General features: G+C 39.3%; 1 protein-coding gene across 5 annotated transcripts in view; it reads left to right on the top strand.

Moving 5' to 3' along the window:
• AOPEP (aminopeptidase O (putative)) overlaps nt 1–21,277 on the top strand; it is a 205,405-nt gene that overhangs the window by 162,929 nt on the left and 21,199 nt on the right. For 4 of the 5 annotated variants that reach the window (XM_056324322.1, XM_056324318.1, XM_056324319.1 and 1 more), the window contains one exon: nt 17,246–17,362. The exons of the other annotated variant lie outside the window; for it this stretch is intronic. In XM_056324322.1, coding sequence (XP_056180297.1) covers nt 17,246–17,362 — 117 coding nt within the window. The remainder of the gene's footprint in view (nt 1–17,245; nt 17,363–21,277) is intronic. 5 annotated transcript variants of the gene reach the window in all.

Below are 21,277 nucleotides of genomic sequence, written 5' to 3'. Positions count from 1 at the left end.
TGGTGACAGCCTCCTTGAAGAAGTGCATGGTCCTAAAGTGTCAAATACAGAAAATATGAGGAAATGAGAAGCAAGAGTTTCGGCTTCACTTATGCTGAAATACTGGAAAAAAATATGGGGGCTTTGAAAAGTGGTGAAAGGGCGGAATGTGTAAAGTCTCTGTGGGAAGAAAATGTCATGCTACCAGGGGATTATTTTTTTTTAATAGCATTTTCTTGCCTTCTGTTGGATTTCATAATACAAGCATGCTTCTTTGTTCCCTCTATTCCATGTCAAAGCCTTCTTTTTTGATTGAGCAAAGTATGGTCATTTTCCTTTGTGTTTTTTTAAACGCTCAACTTGCAATCTAGTCAGCTCAATATGTTGGTTAAAAATATGTAAGGTCCCCCCCCGCCCCCACTTTGTCACTCTTCCAGATTTTGTGGTTTTACAATCCAGTTTCCTGGAGAGGGTTTAAAAAAATAGGTTTTTTTCTCTTCCCTGTTGCTGTGTGAGTAATGAGAAAAAAAACCCCAACAAACACGAAAACCTCAAGGCAAAAAACAACTGGAGAAACTGACTCTCTGGAGGAAACAGTAAGATGCCAAATGCAAAGTAAACATTCCAAAAATAGAGGAAAATCCCGCCATAAAGAGCTGAAAAAAACCAGTGTATATATAATAAGTAAAAGAAGAAAGATGTTAGTTTAACAGAGCTTACATTTTTCTCTAACTGCAAGCCATTTTTAAAGAACAGCCAGCAATATTTGATTTACTGCTCTGACCAGTAGCAGGTATAAGTGGAAAGGGGGAGAGGGATTCAAAAAATAACTGGCTATAAGCCCGCAGTTTTGTTTTCCTGTGATTTTGAGATCTGACTCACCAGCTTCCATTCTGTCTTTTGCAATTTTCCATAGCTGATATTTAGATTAAACTAATCCCACTAGCAATTTAGAGCCGTCCTATGATACACAGCATGTATGTGTATCACTGCACCACTGGCCTACGCAGGGAGCGCTTACTGGTAGAACTGGAAACCTGAGCTTAAATAAATAAATAACTAAATAAAGTGAAAAAAGGGAAGAGGTGCTTGAGAGGCCCTTAATTTGGTTATGTTATTGTGTGCAGCAAATGCTGTCATTTGCAGGGTTGCTAAGCATGAGTCATTACTTTTCACTGTTGAGGCCAATAAGCTCCAATTGCCTTGGTGATACAAATACCAATGTAAACGCTGAAAAAGTCAGCCACGACCCCCAGCCCCCATCTCTGGCCCTGCTTTACTTTCCAAGTCAATCCAAACTGTATGGTCAAGGATCCCATGGGGATTGAAAAAAGTGAAGACATGTTTTCCGTGGAAAACCCACTCTCAGCACTGTATGGAACTTGGGCATTTTTTTGAAAAAAAATTGTGTGCTGTTATATCACAACATGTCTTCGTTGTCACTGCCCTGTTCTTCCCTTGAGATGCCTCTCAGAAAGGTATGGATCCTTACTATTTTGCTCCATGCAGATACATTCAAAGCTAATCTGCATTGTAAACACTTTGTTTCTTTTTTGACCACAAAGGTTAATGTAGAAGGGCAGTATATAATGGCAAGGCTGCTTATTTATACTGACTTTGTTAATGGTACAGACCTGCTGAAATACCATTGCTTTATTTATTTATTCCAGCCAGACTCCCTATAAACTGAGATTGGCATTGTGAAATCATGCAGACCAGCACTTACGATTTACTGTAAGCATGCTAATTATATAGTATTCATAATTAACAGATGCTAGTCAATAGACTGCTACTTTTTCCTTTTATTGCTTTTATTTGCATTAAAATTGCATCTCAAATAAGGTGCAGTTGTTCTGAAGATTAAGCAATTTGTGCTGCCTTTGGCAAACCTCGGTACACCTACGTGGTTTGTGAGCTGCTAAAGTGAAAGGATATACGTATTCCTTTTATTTCCTTGAAGTCAGTGCACTAGCACCTGAAATTAACAAAGCTGTTATGCGAAAGGATGCTCTCATCTTGTTACAGAGAGCATGAGGATAAGATTTCTTCTTCTGTTTTTGTCTTTTAGAAATTCATGTGTGTTTGGGGGCAGATGAGAAAGGGCTTTACATTTATGTTGTTATTGCCCCTGGAATCGTAAGATTTGTCCAAAGTAATTTCATGTTGTTTAAATGCCAAAATTAAAAATTCTAATTAATGTGATTATTAGATGAGAGATAATGCTCCCAGAAGAATGTTGAATAAAAAAGGCTACAGTACGGAAAAGGAGGAGGGAAGGAAAGAGGTGGAATATGATCACTGAGAGCAATATGTAATTGCAAGGGTGGAGCATGTCCAAGACTGGTTTGTGATTGGACTTAGATTAAGAAGAGCTTGTGTATTTAGTCTGAAGACGAATATCATAGAGGCACCACAGTAAAGGTATAATCAGGTTAAAGGACTTTGTGCTCTCGCCAACTGAGTGGAACTGAAATTGCATTTTCAGTAAGTATACCCTTGATTTTTGGCCTTTTCGCAGTAACATGCATTTCTTTTGTCATGTGCCTTACTGATTCTTGGAGTAATTTCAGCTGTTATGGGTTACAGTGCTTGTTTTGGATGTCGGTGAAATTCCTTTCATATCACCTTCTTGCCTCTGTTGCCCATCTGCAATTAGTAGGGTTAAGAACTCAGTTTTATCATTAATCACTTCTTTCAGGGGTGTCTGTGAAAGAAAGTCACTGTCTGTTGCAGAGTTCAATAGAAATGTTAAAAAGGTAATACTCCGCTGAGAGTGTTTTACCTGCCAGTGCCAGACTGGGCATTTGCAGCACAGCTGGTACGTGTTCCGTGCCCTTAGAGGTATGTGAAATACAGGCAACATCTTTAGGAACAACTTACAAGGGAAAAAATATATCTAATACACATGTAATCAGCTTCCTATGACTGTTCAGATGTTTTTTCAAGGTTAAATATTTTTTTAACGGTGAAATCTAAGGCAGCTTAACATGATTTTCCGTCTTTCAAGTGGAATTCCAACAAAGGCAATTGGCAAAACGAAGACAGAGACACTGATTCATAGCTAAGCTGACTGCGGGCAGGAGTTCGCCCTCTTAGCAATCTATGGTGAAATAACTATAAAGACTAACATGAGATGTCAGTGTAAAGTGTCTGCTTTGCTTGACAGCTATAATACATGCACTATGGGTATGAGGACCTTGATTTCCATAGGTGCTGAGTGCATTCAGTTCCCAGCTTTGTAAGACTTACGGGTGTCTATACATGTGAAAGTCAGTGCTGCAGCAGCTTCCCAGGCTGAAGTCAGTGGTGTACAGAAACTGCTTTAAAACCTGACACATTGACGTAGCTACGATGTCAGTGCTTAATGGGATAGTAGGAAGTGTCAAATTTCCAAGAACATGTTGGTTTTTTCAGTGTATTTTCAGACTGAACTGGCTAAAGTTGTATACAAACTGATGAGTTCATTAGATTCTGCAGGGACTAAGCTGCATATAATAGAAATTGCTCCAAGTCTGTATAATGTAATATAGAATTTTCATGGTTTGAGCTGGTTTGAAAAATCAGTAACTGTAATGTTGCTACAAAATTCTACAGTGTAACTTTGCTCTTCATTTCTTAAACCCTGTAACATCTTTTTAAAAGGGGCATTTAAGAAGGGGCCCGATGCTGTAAACTGTGTAGATTGATGTTCCTTTCAGTGAAGGTACTCAGTGCATGCAAAGTTAATTACACCTAAGTGTTTGCAGCCTTGTGCCCATAAACTGCGGTTGTCTTGGGATTTTGTTGGCGTAGGTGATGATGTGGTTGGGATTTTGAGAGGTATTTCCTATTCATGGGTTTGCTTTTAAGCACGGGGAAACAACCGCACAGCAAACTAAATCTCTACTGCCTAGTTTGAAAGAAAAGAAAAAAGTGCTATCATTTTCTTTTATGTTGTTTAAGATGGATCCATGAAGGGTTAATCTTGCCAGTGTCAGATACTTACTCCTTGAAGTAGCCATAGCTATTCACTGTTTGTTACCACAGCTATCCTAATTTCAAATAGTTGCAAATGTCCCTAGACTTTCCTGAAATAATAATTTGTTAAGTTTTCATTTCTAGAAGGTAGGAGTTTGGTGACAGACACTTGTCTGAAATCAGTAAACTGGCTTGGACATTGTATCTGAAAAAAATAATAGTGAAAGTAATCTTTTTAAAATCTCTTACAGGGTGAGAACTTCAATGCTAAGTTTCTTGCTGGAGGGAATTTTTATAGTTAGGTTATAAACACCTGAGAATTGCAGTTTATAATGGAAACTTAAGGTCTGTTTTAGCCCCAGCAGCACACACATATCTGAAACGAAACTTCTGGAGACTGATTTCATTAGATGGAAAAAGCTGATGGACTGGGCGCTTGCCTTTGCTTCTGAAGAGCAAGATCCATACTAAGCAGATAATGTTCTTGTGCTGCAGCATGGGTTGCATTTCAGTGTTCAAAAGCTTTCATTACTTACCTTAAATTAGGTTTGCATGATCAGGTCACCAAGCAATTTCTTAAATGAGTTGTGGGGTTGCACTGTTTAAACTTTTCATGTAAATAACTTGGTTCTGTCCCTGTGCACAGCACTGTGGGTTCTCACTAAAGCTGGCTTGATCAGTCAACTATTTCCATTAGTAGATAAGATTATAAATTACTGGTGAAGCACTGTACTTAACTCAGTGGTTATCCAGTCATTTGTATATAAATAATACTCTACTGCTGCCCAGTCAGCCCACTGCTCCCTGGCAGTACCTGCTAGATTATTTTCACATTGTACATAATGTCAGTGATTAAGTGCTGGCCTGGTTCTCCTTAAGTGAGTAAATATTCCCTTGAAGTTGATGGGAGCTCTCCTTCCATAAGGAGTATGGAATGAGGGCAAAGGTCAGCAAATTTTCCAGATATCCTTCCTGGAGATCAATATTTTTTCCGCTCCCTTCTTTCCTGAAGAGGAAGAAGTGAAGTAGCATGTAGCCTTAGAAATAAATAAGTAAGTAAATGCTGTTTTGTAGAGGCTAAGTTCCCCTGCTATCGGTCGTGGTGATTTGCTTGGTGCCTGCTTACCTGGAAGTCCTTGCTGCAGCCACAGGGGTTCCTCCAGTTCCATGTAAAAAGGTGTGAGCCAAGCAGGACATGACATGTCTGGAGTGGAACCCAAAATTGCACAGGTCAGGAGTGAGGTGGGGGGCACTCTCTACTTTACAAGTTAGAACCTTTCGCTAAAGGGAAGATAGTATGGAAGTGAATAGCAGTAAAGTGAATAATTTCTCTGCACGTTTATAAAATAAAAATAAATAAAAAAATAAGAGTGGGGCTTTTTGGTTAGGATGTATTTTTGTTTTTCTGCAACAACCACTTTACCCTTTGCTTCCTCAGTAACTGTGAAGTATTGGAAATTTTCAAATATCTTTAAAAATGAAGGTTGTAGTAAATGATTGATGGAAAACATTGTAGGAAATCTCAGTTTGAAAATGGAGAACCTAGAACCCTCTTCCATTTCAGCAAGAAGACTTGTCTTTGTGCCTGCTTCTGGGTATAAACTTGCAAATACTTTATCTAAAGTATTTTATCTAATGTATTTTATCTAAATACATTAAATGATTCCATGTACTCTGGAATGTGATGCATAAACCTAAGAGGGGGTGGTATGAAATTAAGGTCTTTTAAGCAACTCATTGAATATTCCTTACAGATATACAAAAACCCAAACCCCACCACCACTATCAACAACAATTTTTTTTTAAAAATTACAGGACTTTTTATTAAAAAAAGGGGGTTTGAGAGAGGTAAGACTTTTCAGTGAATTATTATGTGAGCATATCTTTGCAGGCTTACATGCATATACCAATATTAAAAATGGGCATAATAAATTACATTTATCCCCATTTTATGAGGAAATTAAAATATTTAAAGCCTCTAGTTTTACCCCAACTGTAAGAGTGAATTTATAATGCAGTTTGTGCCCTAAATATAATGTATTTTGTTCATAACCCTTCATCAACTTAGTAGTTGCTTAACATCTCTAAAATATTTTTTCTCTTTTTCTGTCACTTGCATTGTCATAAAAGCACCACACATTTCTATAATCACAAGAAAGTACTGATTTTTATTTTTTCAAGAGAGCTCCTCAGGAGCCAGTGTGTTGATGTAATTCTGTTAAATTGAATAGAGTTGTTCCCACAAGAAGCTGTAGCTGTGAATCAAGAAATAAACCCATTATATGGTTCTAAATGTAATTATTACTGTTGTGTCTATATGTGGTCAGTACACATGATAAAGTAATTCATGTATCTTCCTTGGCATTACAAAAGGTCTTATCTGAGAAACATGAGCAGAATGTAGCACTTTTATCACATTTTATCTGTGAATTACTTCTGAAAACATTAGCAGTTCAACTAACTTCTAGGGTTTGGTTTGCTGGGGGGGGTGTGTTTGTTTGTTTGTTTGTTGTTTTAAGAAGGCCTGCTCCTACACACGCTGACGGTATGCAAATCCTGTCTCAAGCCACCTGATTTCTTGCACTCCTTAACCTAAAAATCCGTAAGTCAAATTGCAGTTTGGAAAAGTTCATGTCCAGCAAGTTTGAGCTTGGATTTATTTTTATGGTTAATTTTAATCCTCCTATACAGGATTTTGAATGAGAAAGCCTGGCAGCTAGATTCTTGCTAATAACTTTAATAGTACTGGGCATAATAACGCTGTCATGCAACACTCATCCACTTGTCCTCAGATCTTTTAAAGGCTTGATTTTTTTTTCCCCAATGGTAATTGTCTTCTGCAATAGTTTTAAAGAAAATGTTATCCATATTTCTTAATCAGGAATAAAACCAATGGGATATCCTTTTTCTGTTCCGTACCACACTCATCACTGTAGGATCTGAGCAGCTTCTACAAGTGCATTAAGCAATGAACAAACATCTGTCATGTGTTGTTTATTGCCTCATCTTCTCCCCCTGGAGAGAGCTCTGTGCAGCGGAGTGTTTTGTTTCAGAAAGGGTTTCTTGGGAAGGAGAAAGGGTTGCCCTTTTGTTTTTCCCTCTCAGGTACGTGCTGCTGTGTATTTGTACTAGAGCAGGCAAAACTGACAAACTTACCATCTGTCTGGAGGCCGGTGGTGGTGCCTGTGACCAGTCCCTCGTTCACAGTGTAAGTTTTAGCTCAACTCATTAAAACCTTCAGGCTCCCTTTCATGAAGTCTGTGTGCTTTGAGGGGAGAGTTGTGGAATGAGGAGCCTGGCTATTGCCTGTGACCTTCAGTCAGCAGTCAGAGGTGGACTTCTCAGTGTCACTGGTGCAGGCTGCAGTGGCAGGGTTAGAGGGGATTCTGCTGAGAACCAGTGTGAAAACTAGAAGACCAACATGACAGGCATGTGGTAACCTGTGTTTGCTAGAGTCACGGTGCAGTGTTCAGTGCTGCTTATCTTCTGAAGTGCCGAAGGCTTCATTTTGAGACACTGCAGTAACTGGGCTGAGAAGCGACAGCAGCTGTGGAACTGCATCACTTTCAGCCATGATGAAAGAGTTCTAGACAGCTGGAGATTTGTAATCATGGCCATTGTGAGATCTTAGTTAAAAAAAGAATCCAAGAAGGTGATGGTAATGGATTGGTGTCTCTGCATCATCGGTCAATGGAAACTGTTTCATGACTACAAACTCTACATACTGCTCTTCTAAGTTCCCAGCATCACCTATGAAGTCTTAGGTTTAGATCTTACCTGTTAGTTACATCTATTGTACTAACTTAGTACTAACTATCTTAGTCTATAGCTAAGGCTTGCTTGGAGGTATGTGTGTATTTCAGAAACTTGAGTCTTCTCACTCTGGTCAGTGGTATTCCTAAAAATTAAAAAAAACCTCAAAACAAACAACACCCCCACTCCCACCACCCCCCAACAAAGGATCAAATGGACCTGGGATGTTGGAAAAACTGTTGTGAATATGCACAGGCTGTGTTGAACACACAGTGCATCAGAGCCAGAGCCAGATTTCAGGTCAGAAATAAAATATTGATAGCTGAGGTTTGGAAATACAGCTGATCTACACATGTTAAAAGACAACTGAAATAATTATACATGAAATCACTCATCACCTGTTGTTCTGAAATCAAAAAGGGTAGAAAAGAGAGTTGATTCTTGTGGATTCCAGGAGTAAACAGTCAAGTGACGGAAATGCAGTTCCACCTGTGCTTTAGTCCTTTCTTCCAGGAAGGCTTATGACATTATCAGTGCTTTGTGATGAACTTCAGGAGCCCTCCCTAGTGAAGTGGTGTTGTATCTTGCAGCCCTGAGCTAAGTGGAATTGATATCAGGAACAGCCAGGTTGATGAAAGGTTAGAGGAGAAAAAGTAAATTCTTGTCTCTTTATTCAGGTTCTTTCTCTGAACGATGCTGGCTGTTTGCAGCAGATAAAGTAACTTTGTACTTGTCAGAAAGCAGCATGCTCTGGGGACAAGCAGCGATCTCCCCAAACCTGACCACACCTTAAGACACTTGGGAAACTCTTAGTGAAGTCCCATGATCATTAAAGACACAATCCTAGATGAAGTCTGGGCATTGACTGGATCTTGCATTGGTAGGCAAAGGTAGAACAAATTTCTGTTCCAGGAATTTCCATGCATGTGCCAGTTTCTCGAGGAAAAATAAGATACTTTTTCAAGCTAGCCCTTGCTCAGTTCGGTTGCAAGGATTTTGGACTGAAGAGGTAGGTTAACTGCCCATAGTAGTTTCTACAGACACAATTCAGCACTCAGTGCTGGGTAATGAAGTTACTTGGCCAGTAATTTGCAACTTAGCAAAGCTTAAAGAAATCAGTTAATTTTCTTTGGCTCACAAGTTTTTATCCCTCTTTCTTTGAGTATATACAGTCAGAAAAATAAAGGAAATCTGTCTGAAGGTGCTTTCCCTGATGCTTGTGGCTAGCATACAGTGATAATGGTTCTTCAACTCTTTGTTTCGCAGTTGGTAGAATGGCCACTGAAACACTGGTTTTCAGTGTCTGTAGTCTACAACTTTCTTTCAGTGTCTCAGTGGACATTCTCTGGTCTGTTTTGAGGTCATTCAAGGTGAGATAGTTTATACTGCCATTGATCTCAGCATCAGTGCATAGTTTGCAGCAGCTGAGACCTAGAGTGTTTGGATGGACAAATCAGGAGGCAAATACTTCCACTTGGGTATCTGCTACAATGTGGTGAAGAAATTTTCCAACCAATTGCTAAGACCTGTTGGTCTTCCGTGTGAATCCTTTAATTTGCAGTAGGCTGAGTCTGGAAAATAAAACCAGAGTTCTCCTTGGCTTTGTTTTTTGTAGTTAGGGTTTGCTGAACCTGAAGTGCCTCTGTTGAGTCTGCTGTTAGATGAGAAGGTGGTCTTAATGCCAGCTGCTTTCACGTGGTTGGGGAGCACTAACTGCAGGGCTGACATTCTAATCACCTCTCCAGTGCTCAGGACTTCTGAGATTGAGTGAAGGGGTAACTGAAGACTTTGCTGTTGCCAGCTTCAACTTTACTTTGCGTCAGAGCAATGCTGTCTGTTTCCAGTGAGTCTAAGTGATGGTCCTGTGGAGTATGATTTCAAATGTGAAATCTGGCTTCTCATGTCCAGTTTTTCTTTTGCTGTGGCCATTTCATCTGAAACAAGGAGCAGCGCATGCTGGAAACACAGTAGTAAGTGGCAGAGATGATAATCTGCATAGAATACACAATGTGTAGTCTGTTATGCTTAAAAGGGAGTTATTATGCTCGAGGGTAAAGTTATGGTGAAACATTTATTTGAGAAAAATGGGGTTGAAGGAAGGCGCTGTATAACCTGACTGAACCTGTAGTGGAAGCCACCTGGTTTTCATTTTGCTGGCTCAGCAGTATGTTAGATCGTAAAGGTTTAATAATTTTTGACATTTCAGTGCATTTATATTAGATTGCAGATGCTGAATTTCTTTGTAAGTGGATCTTCTCTCCATTAAGTAAATTACAGGGAAATATTGTGTACTATAGCTTAAGAAAAAAAAAAAATATCTGTTTCTGTACCAGTAGCAATGGCTGGCCTTTTAAAAACATTGCTGGTAATGCATAACCAGAATATCAGACACAGAATGCAAAACATTTGAACTTTCATTTATGCTGCTGATTCCTGCATTGAAAGTCATCTCAAAATATTTATAAAGTTAAATCCTTGCATTTTTATCTCACAGTATTTTAACGTACATACCCACGGTTTCCTGTCCACTTTTGCTTTCATGCTACCCTACATGTATTTTTTAGTGCTAAGAAAGTCAAATGCTAAGTTTGATTCATAAGTGCCAAACGGTTTGGTGCAGGTAATACGATGTGGTTTGTACAACGATTTGTCTATGTCAAAATAGCATTTAAATGCAACAGGACAAAAATCTGTATGAATGTAACAAAGCTGAAGCACATAAATAATCCCAAGAGCCTTCCCAAACTGCGTGTCTGTAACTTTTAGGGAAGTACAGCCTTGGTTATGCAAACATTGCTTGACAAATCAGTGTTAATGTAGGACAGGTTTTGAGGAGGACATTTCAAAGAAACAGCCACATTTTGTAAAGGGCTTGCCCATTAGCAGCTCCTCTTTAAAAATGCTGAATGAATTGCTCACTTGGAAAAAGTTTCACAAGTTTTGTTGCTTTGTGGACACGTTAGCTTACACATACCAGGTTAAGGTATAATTGAAATCAAACACATGCGCAAAAAGTTTTTGAACCCTTCAGAAGCCCACCTTAAATTGTAGCTGTGTCATAACATTTATTGCTTGCATATCAACAGTTCCACTCTCATTACTGCTTTTTTTGTCCTTGCATTTGAAAAGGAGGGTTAAAAGTCAATGGAGATCAGGTCTTTTGACTTTTGTGCATAATTAAGTTTGTGCTGTTCTTTGGGATTTGTGTCCTTCATCCAGCAATGTCACCATATGTGTGGCCAGAATAAATCAAACCTTTATATTTGGGGAGGTAGTGGCCTTAAAATTATTTCTGGCATAGACGGTCTGCTTCCAAAAATAAGATAGCCTTAATTTTGATGTTACAAATAGGAAAGTCACTGGGAACTAAATGCAAGTTCAGTTGTTTATTAAATACATTTCTCTCAGTGTCGTTCTTATGTCCTACTAGTATGAAGTAAGTGATACCAGATGTAAATGTCCCAGAAACAGCATTCTGAAGTACAACACAAATCAAATGCTGATGAACTTGTTATGATCATTACTTCCTGAAGTAAGTAATTTTTGAAGCAAAGTCATAGGAATTTCTTTTCCATGATTAAAACCCTGTACGGTTCCTGGCTTTTTGCGTTTTTTTAAAGTAGATGTTGAAAACTGAGTTGCCAAGCACAGAAAGAACTGTGTGAGCAGAGGTTGAGAAAAACTGCACACAGAGGGAAGACATTTTGTAGAAGTGTCGTTCATAAGCAGATTAGAATGTGTTAGAGAGAGGTATTAGTTTTGCTTTTAATTATAGTGAGATTAGTTATCTTCAATAAGTAATTGAAGGGGAGCCGATTATTCAGCAAGAGGGCAGTCATAAAAATGCAGACCCAAATAAAATTAAACAGAACAGTCTGCTTCACTATGCACTTCTGAAATGTTGAACTATGTCAACCTCTGACATAGATGGGTTTTGTTTTGTAAAGAGTTCAAAGCACTTTTTTGTCAGCTGCAGATTACTTTTTTCCTTCTGCATATTAATCAAACTGCAGACTAGTTCTTTCAGAGTTAGACTCTTCAGTAGTTGGCTGCACTATGCTAGTTAACAGCTGTTAGCGTCAACATTTTTATTGAATTCGTATGTTACTTGATATGAGTACATTTTAGCCCTGAAAGGGCGGGGGGAGGGGGAGCCTTTTTCATTTAAAAGAAGTCACTGCACAGATGAAAACAGCATCTGAAGAATATTGTTTGAGGTAAACAATGACAAAGTCTATTGAAAAATGTTGAATATGTAGTGTTTTCTGGAATTTTCAAGCTAACAATTTTCTGGACAGTTTGGAGGGATGGGAAGATTTGTTTTACAAAGGTTTTTTTTTGTTTTAATTGCTGAGTGCAGAAAACAGCCCTCAAGGCAAATTGTCTGTGTGGAGAGTTTATAACATGAGATTTGTTCAGGGATTTGCTCAATGAGTTCAGAGTATAGGTGCAGAGGTGGCCTGGCCCTTACAAATCCTGTCTCCTGGACTAGTAGCAGTTTCTTATCTGGAGTTAATGAGGAAATTGAACCGGCTGCCTAGGGAAGTGGTTGAGTCACCATCCCTGGAGTTATTTGAGTTATGTGTAGATGTGGCACTTAGGGACATGGTTTAGTGGCGGACTTGGCAGTGCTAGGTTGGACTCGGTGGCCTTAAATGTCTTTTCCAACCTAAAGGATTCTGTGATTCCATGATTAAATTTTGTGTGAAGGGATCCGTTCACTATTGAACTCTGGGGTGAGGCTTTTCCCTATTTTTCCTAGGAGAGGGGTGAGATGGAATTCAGTCTGGCTTTGGAAAATTGTGTACAAATGTAAACGACAAGACATTTCATGGTTTTGGGAGGGGACAAGGCTGCCTTCTCCTGAGAAATACGGGTGAAATACGTTGCGCCTTAGAAACTTGAAACTTTTCTGTAAAATTTTCAAAGGTCAAATTACTTTAATTCTGTTTTGGGCCTTGTTTGTATTGTATTTCAGCCAGCATTTTCCAGCGCACAGTAGTGACTTTTTTTTTTTTTTTTTTCCCTTTCCCCCCTGTTTTTGCTCAGTGTAAACAGTTCCTTGCTGTGGTTACACAGACAAATATAGCCGAGAACCCTTTTCTGGGAGAAGAGTCTCCTGGTGCATTTCTTAACCATTTTTGGGAAGAATCGATCTATCTGCACATGAGAGAGGGAGGCAGTAGCTGTAAATTGAAGTGACATCATATGTATTACTCCTATTGATCTGCTTTTAGCCTAGAGCCAGGATAAAAGGAAATGGCATCAGGGAGGAAGCATGCTGTTTAGGCACAGATCCCAGTGTGATAATGGAATAATAATAGAAATCACGCCACTGTCAATCGGTTGCTGCATTAGTCTGAGGCAGATTTCCCCTCTGAGGAGGCTTTCAATGACTTCATTCAAGTGCAGGCAGGAGCAAATGGGATATTCGGCATACCAGCTGTACTACTTTGGTGATTTGTGTCCTGGCTTAGGGGTGCGGTGCAAGTGCTGGTGCTGTGGATACTGAAGTAGATATATCTGTGTCACATTTCATGGCTGTGAAAGGTCAGTAGTCAAATGCTTCAGCGACAATTTTTCTAGTGTAAAGGGTTAATCTGGCATTTATTGCATTTGTTAATGTAGGAACTGATAAATACGCTCCTTCATGTGGGTGGTCGTCTGGGATGTGAGGTTGATGACCTCTGTAGCTGCCGCATCAGATCTTTGAAGAGGCGAGATTTGTTTTCTTTGTGCTTTTTACAGGTTAGGGGTAGGATTCAGAAAACACACAGTTTTGTTCCAAGGTTATTTGTGGAAACCCTTTAAAACCTACTAATGCCTTGAGACATTCATGTAACACAGTATAATTGCTGAAGTGCCTTCTGTAGCGATAAGAATAAAATACAAAGCATGCTTTTTCTTAGTTCCCGTAACATAACATGGAATCAGCCCCAGTAAGCGGCTTTGGTAGTACTCTTGAGTTATTTTCAGTTTGGTTACGTTTTCTTCAATTTTTTCATTTGCCTTTTCAAATACAGACCTGATTTTGATACTCCCTATCATTTGCAGTTTGTTTTAGAGGTAACAACCTCATTACTCAAAGTTTAAAACCACCACTTCAGGTAACATAGGGGAAGCAGGGGACGAATGGCTATTTAGTGGCAGGACAAAGTGAACTCTTTCACAAGGCTGAAGAGATGTAGGAGATGTTTTACAGTTGTAAGGGCAAGATAACATATACAGTGCTGGGATACAGCTTTATAGTGGGGATGATTTTTAATTATATGGGGCATGACAGGAAACCTCTGGTGTGCTTGATCACAACATATTAATTTATTTTGTCTCTATAGTGTCAGTACTTGTAAGTGGGGGAGGGGGAACCCTCGAAAAGTACTATGATTTCCATGCAGCAGGCATAGGTTGGGACAGGAGCTATCTACTTTACAATATAAATAGCTGCTGTTGCAGCAATCATTGCTTTAATGAAAACTAGTTCTTGATACTTGCCACGTTTTCTGATTGATCTACTTTAATAATCACGTATGTTTGAACATTTTGACTGAGCATGCTCCAATACAGTTCAGTGTGATTTTTTGCAAATAAACTTTTATTATTATTGTTTACATGAACATGACAGTTTTGTGTTTGGGGAGTTATGGTTGTTTTTTGAATGTTTTCCACATGAAGATACACATTGACACTGTGAATTTTATCCTGCTGTATTTTGCTCTAGCTGCACTGTGTTTTTATTTATGTTAGATATTCAATATGCATGCACCAAATATGAGTTGTAAAGGAAAACAGCTTCACAACACTTGAAAGGATATTTACTATTTGTTTTCTCCAGCATTTATGTTTTGGTAGCACTTAAAAGCAGGGGACCTTTTGTATTAAGCATAAGGCAAACAAATGGAATATCAATGACATGCACCCCAACCAATTCTCGTGGTGTGAAAGACAAGAAGTAACAGGTGGGTGACACAAATAAGGCTGGTGGTGGGGAAAAAGAAAAATAATCGAGTGTGGGTTTTTCTGGCTGAAAATCCGAGTGGAATTTTGTGAAGTTTATTTATAACCATTAAAAAGCTTCTTTGGAGGCAGCGCTATTCATATTGCTGTGGTTTTGGGGAAAAGAAGATTTCCAAACGACTGAAGGAATTTTGTAGTAGTCTCCGTTGTGCACCTTCAGCCAGGCTTCCACCTCTTTGCTTAGGATAGTTTCTTCGCTTAGGCAGAGTCTCTTTTATTAAAAGGTAAGGATAAGACACGAAAGCGAATGTTCCTCCTTTTATTTGTTGCAAGTGGGAGAACAAAATGTAATAGCTGCGCCCACTAGTGCCACTTGGTTACAAGTCAGTCAGCATTTCTGTGGCTCTGCCCCCCCGCTCTGCCCCTGTTCGCCAGCTCCTACCTTGGGCTCTAATTAAACCATGACCATTAAACTGGTATGTAGAGTCTCATCTTGAGCAGCTGGAACGTGGGAAAATAACAGAAGCCATAGTCTCAGATTTTTTCTCTGCAGTCTCAAATCTAGACTGAGAAGAGTTTAACCTGAAATTCTGAAAACTCTTCCCCCATAGCACAGTACTAGGCAGAGGTAAATTAAAGACATGGCCATTGCTCCGCCGCTGTGCTTTTGTTGGCTTCCATGAGATTCTGTGATGTTATCTTTCACACACAGAAAGCTATTATTAATCTGTATAGCAATTATACTGGAGATATATTATAAAATAACTCTCAGCTGTTGTATACTGATGCACTCAAGCAGCTGTTCTACAGTTTCTAGAAATTAAGTATTGCTCTGCTGTCTTTGTAGTTAGCAGGGAAGGCTTTCTAAATCAGAAGTTACCTTTCTGTATGTGGTGTTCTGCAACATTTCAGGTTTTATTAGTGTTCAGAATGAATCCAGTTTCCAAGCAGAGCCACTTCCCAGAAGCCTTCCTTGTTCTATTTTTTTAGTGTCTCACCATCCCCCAGGCAGCTGCTGTTGAACTGCACAATAAACATTCAAATTGGCATTTTAGTAGTTATCATGAAATTGAAATATTCAATATTTTTAATTGTCTGACTATTTTTAACAACTCCATTTTGTTGTCAGGCTTTGGTATCATTTAGAAAATGTTCCAGTAAGGTGTGAGGGTTTTTTCAGTTTCCAAGAATACAACTTCAATAATAAAAAAGATGGAAGGAAATAAAGATGCGAGGAAACTAAAGCAGATCTCTTTTCCTCTTTGTTCTGATTTAAGTACTGATGCTAAATTATGTCAGACTAAAAGGGAAGAAAATGTTGTGTTGCTTAGTTAGTTGTCAATGGCAATATTTTACAGATTAAGACATCAGAAGATCCTGGATATCTTCATGGACTTGCTGTCAGAGGTCAGGGGTCTAGACTTGTTCAGTCCACATAAACGGCTCTGGCTGTGGGGTGTGTTGTTGGAAGAGGCACTTTCTATACCCGGTTTCATTTTGTACCTGCTTAGCACATGGACGCAGCAGAAGGGGACATGGGCAGCAAAGCAGGAGCAGAGAATCACCAAATGTGATAAAAGCTGGAAGTAGTGTTAAAGTAACAGGATATCTTTTTCCGTTAATTGGTCTGGAGAACATTGGAAGTGATCAGTCCTGGTTTCTTTTTGTGTGCAAAAGCTTAAATTCACATTCCTTCTCCCTTTCCCCTTCCTCTTTAGGTGCCCCACAATGATGAATAGTGGGGAAAGCTTTGGGGCATGTAACAAACTTCTGACTGATCACCCTGAATTTCCAATAGATGTTTCCTGGCAGCTGTTGTAATTTCTCTCTGATCTCAGTTTGAATTATTTATCTGTTCATCCAATAAGCCTATTAAACAGAGCACTTAAGCACTCGCTACATTAGGCTTCTGCTTTTTCTTTTAAGGCTACATTAGGTTGAGCTGCAAAATGATAGGTTCTAGAGTCAGGTGACTACTAAATATATATACATGTATAGATAGATGTATACTCTGTGTGCCACAAACATAACACTGATGCGTCTTTATGATGTAATGATGGATGACTCACTGCACTAAAATATGTCTCAAAATGTGTCGTTACACTTGTTTTGTGGGTTACTTATTTGTGACTGTTCACTGCAAGTATCGTATAATTGTTCATATAACAGATAAAAAAATGCCACTCTTAAAAATCATACATTCATATATCTGCTTGATTCCTGAAATTATGAACTGTAAATCATTTGCTTCTTTTATTCCTTCCAGGCACAAACTAAATGAAATTACTTAGCGTATGTATTCTGTAAAAATCTTACTTAATAAGCTATGATTATGTTTCAGTAAGATAAGCATAGTTTAGATCTGATCTAACTATAGTAATGAAAACCATGGAAAATGAGTCTTAATTGGGTGCCAGCACAGAGTTTTTTAACAGACACGTAAACCCTGTGTTTTTTCAGAAACCAGCTAGAAGTTCTTGTATTTCAAGCACATGCTGGAAGTACACAGGTTATCACAGTCTTGTCCTCTTTGGTTTGTTTCCATTTAGTTGCTCAGTCTGTAGACATCTTTATTCACACATGGCATTTATTTTCCTCTTAGCTTCTTCCTGACCAGCTGGTCCTACTTCTGGAGTACCTCTTGGAGGGGAAGACCTTGTGTCCTAGAGTGCTTCAGTGCTTAGAGAAAACATACCAGCTTCGGGAGCAAGATGCTGAGGTAATTCACTCTGAAAAATCTCACTGGCATACGCCGTTGCATTGTTGACTAGGAGTAACAGTGTTCCACTAGCATCCAGGCTCATTCAAGTTCTTTTTTCTACATCTAAATCTGAAATTGGATGTTCTTAACTCTGGTATTGTTACATCTTCAGATGCCTTAATTACTCATTATTTCTGTGTGTTTTGTGTAGGTCCAGGTGCGTTTGCATACCATGGTAGTTAAGAGACAGTGCAGCATAGAAGTCATAACTACTGTGCATGTGCCTTGTGCAGCACATTTGCTCAAGTGTTAAATTTCTCATTATGTCATGGTGACTGTGTATTAGAGCCCAGTTCATTTTAGTTGTGTGTATTGTCTCCAAATGCAATTGTCTGTTATGGTCTAAAATTCTTCCCCATGGCCAGCCCATATTGTTCCTCTTTGAGTGCTCCAGAGTCTCACTATGTATTTAGAAAAGTTTGCTTTCAGAGAGACTAAAGTATGTTCTGCTTTGGGGCTTGAGTTTAAGGGGGAATATGTGCTTTACAGTTGCTCCTAGTAAGTCCCAGTGATATTAAGTCCCTGAGGAAAACACTGTTTCCTATTATATTGTAAATGTACCTTCCCCAGTACAGGCATGTATGAGGCTAGCATCCCTGCTTCAAAGAGCTTAATGTGTTTGGGGAGAAATATATCTTATTACCACACTCAGTGCATGGATTTCTTAAGCTGGGGGGTTGTGACAATTAAAGCAGGAGAACTTGTGACTGAAAACACCCTTGCAACGGGTCTTTTCTTCAAGTACATAGTATTCAGCAGGGGAAGTAAGATGGAATCAGCCATGAGAATAAAGGACATGTGGGTTTATATATAAACAAGGGTTAGTTATGAAGTAGCATATGATCAAAGTAATGTGCAATGAGGGAGCATAGTAAACAACGTGACATTTGACTCTTGTTGAATTAAAAACTACTGTGAAGGCTGCAGAAAGTCAGTGTGCATGACTTAACCCTGTTAGAATTGGAACTTTATGGCAATAATTGAAATTGAAGGAGAGAGCAAAATCTTTCTTGTTACTGTTTATGCTGAATTTTCTGAGTGGATACTTACAAACACTTGGGAATCCAAACATTAATGTAAAGATCAATAGAATAGGTGTGTAGCTTTTTCTCAGAAAAAATGGGCAGCATTTCAATTGTTTCTGTTTACTGCACCTTTTTACTTTTTTGTTGATACAGGTTTCCAAATGCCAGGTTTGTTTTCAATTAGTACTTGAACCGATGTTTCTATTTATAGGTATTAGAATATATTTTAATCACATCTGAATACCACTGAAATGTCAGGGGTTCTATAATGGGAATAGGAATTATTAGGGAGATAGGTCAAAGCAATAGCTGCGGTGTTGCTGCTTCATGCCTGTGAATTGTAAGCACCAGGCCACAAGCTTGGTTTCTCAGGTTTTTCCTTTCTCTCCACTTTTTTCTTCCTTGCGGTGTCATGCAAAGAAGTACACAAGCAATCTGTCAGAATTTTTTCTTAAAGAAGAACCACAGCCAAACACACACAAAATTACGGCCTCAGCGAAAGGAGCATACTCAATTTCATTTTACAAGGGGAAAACAAGGGCTTAGCTGACATTTACAATAATTAAGATAACATTACCATTAGCATTTTACCAGTCATCAGACCCAAGACACCTAGCTTACACACCCTCACATACCTGAGGGAAGGACTTTTCATGCCTGTTTCTCCAGTATGTGCATAGGGGATTTTTCCTGTCCTGACCCAGGGACAAAGAACTATAGTCCAAGCCTATAGCTGAGCTTTTCCTGTCTAGATTTAATTTGTGAAGACATTAATCACTGACAGTGATTCTGTTGTGTTACAGGAGTTCAAATGCTCTCAGTAACTAAACATCTGAAAGGGATCACTAAAAATACAAGCATAAAAAATCACAGGCAGGGCAATAAAAAAAGAAAACTGTCAATGTCAGAGGTTTTATTCAGGGATTTTTGTAAGGTTGTCAGCTGTGTTCCATCCAGCAGCAGAAAGTTAAGAAATAAGAACTTGTTTTCTTATTTTTGAGAAGTAGAAGTTAGTCACATTAATCTCCTGGTAAGTATTAGCAATGATATGGTCAGTAATGTATGAGAGTGGTACACAAAGAAGTATGTTTTTCTGTGTTTAAAACAAAGCTTGGTCTTAAAAATGGTACATAAAATGTTGTCTGTACAATTGGAATCTGGAAGGCTTTCTATGTATGTGTTTTAGGTAGCTGAAAGGTCTTCTGACAACATCAGAGGGAATATAAATGATAGCCTGTATAATGCTGCAGAGTACTTCTTGAAGGGCAAGAGTGTTCCACACTTTGTAGTACTTATGTGGAAAAAGTAAAGGGTTTGGATAATCTCACCTTGTCATGTCAGTATGTTGGGAGGAATAAAGAGGGCAGCTGCCTGGTGGATTTTACTCCTGGGATGAAATCAGTAGAGAACCCCCCACCCCTCTGTCTCTGCCTGTTTTAAGGGACCTGAATGTTATGTATGGACACTTCAGTCCTGTAGCATGCTGGCACTGAAGCGCCACACCAAAGCTAGCACTGGGAAAGTACAGGGGAAAATTTGCTCAAGGTCGCTTGAGCCTGGTTGACTGGAGTTCTCCCAAGTAACAAGCAACAGGACGGGAGGAAATGGCCTCAAGTTGTGCCAGGGGAGGTTTAGATTGGATATTCGGAAATATTTCTTCACTGAAAGGGTGGTCAAGCATTGGAACAGGCTGCCCAGCGAGGTGGTGGAATCAGCATCCCTGGAAGTGTTTAAAAAACACATAGATGGGATGCTTAGGGACATGGCTTAGAAGTGGACTCGGCAGTCCTGGGTAAATGGTGGGACTTGATGGTCTTAAAGTTCTTTTTCAACCTAAATGATTCTATGATTCTATGAAATTGGGTACTTGTGCATTGGGCTTCTTTTGTCTTTGAGTTACTGTACAGAGTTCACTCGTTGCAAAGCCTGTGTAACAGCTCACTAACTCAAGTTTCACAAATGCTGCAACAGAGCTAGTTATTGGGGGTTGTTTTGTCCTGCACAAGTACAGCATGGGAAGTCCTTGTTCATGTTTCTGAAAGTTTTTGTGTCTGTGTTTCTGAGGTATCCTTATTTTGACTTTAAAGTTCAGCACATTTGTTGTAAAAAGGTGTGGACCTGGTGGTGTCTGCCACTTGCCCACAGCAACACGCAGGTCTGTCCTCAGCCAGTCGATGTTGCCAACAGCACCGTTTGCTACTGCTGACCACTTGTTACCACATGCATCTCCAGTCTTACCAACATAAGGGCACATCTTACTTCAGAAAGGAGAGGAGGGTTTGCAGCAGGTTGCCTGCCTTGCTTTAATCCTTGCTTTGTACCAGCCAGGAGAGGAGAGAGGTACGACGCAGCCTTTGCCTGGAATTTAACTGTTGATCTCTGCTCAAGGAGTGCTCAAGCAGTCCTTCCTGGGGCCTTCTCAGCAACTCAGTGTAGTCCCTGTCCTCTCTCAAGTGAGGTCTCACCACAGATATGTGGCTTCAGGTGAGGGTAGGAGACCAGTGGTAGCCACTGCCTTGTAAGACAGACACTTGTTTGAGGGCTTCAGCTAAAAAAATCATCAGACATTAGGTAATGTATTTCTGATTCATAACGCATAAAGCATTCCAGATAGCAGCCTTTGAGCCACACGAGCTAGGAATGGGATACTGATGGCTTAATCACATTTTAAACTCGTGTGCCCCCAGTCCTGGATGCTACAAGAGGCTTGTAGTGTATCTGCCTAATTGCAGAATTTGTGACTCCTATTTTTTTCAGTCCACTTCTAGAACAAATAATGATTTCATTTTCTGTTTACTGTTCAAACCTTGGAACATCTGAGAAGGCACAAGACTAAAAATTTGTTTTC

Source organism: Falco biarmicus, chromosome Z, assembly GCF_023638135.1.
Source record: "Falco biarmicus isolate bFalBia1 chromosome Z, bFalBia1.pri, whole genome shotgun sequence".
NCBI classification, from domain to species: domain Eukaryota; kingdom Metazoa; phylum Chordata; class Aves; order Falconiformes; family Falconidae; genus Falco; species Falco biarmicus.
The sequence above is the reverse complement of the archived record's forward strand: the minus strand, read 5'-3'. Positions and strand labels throughout refer to the sequence as shown.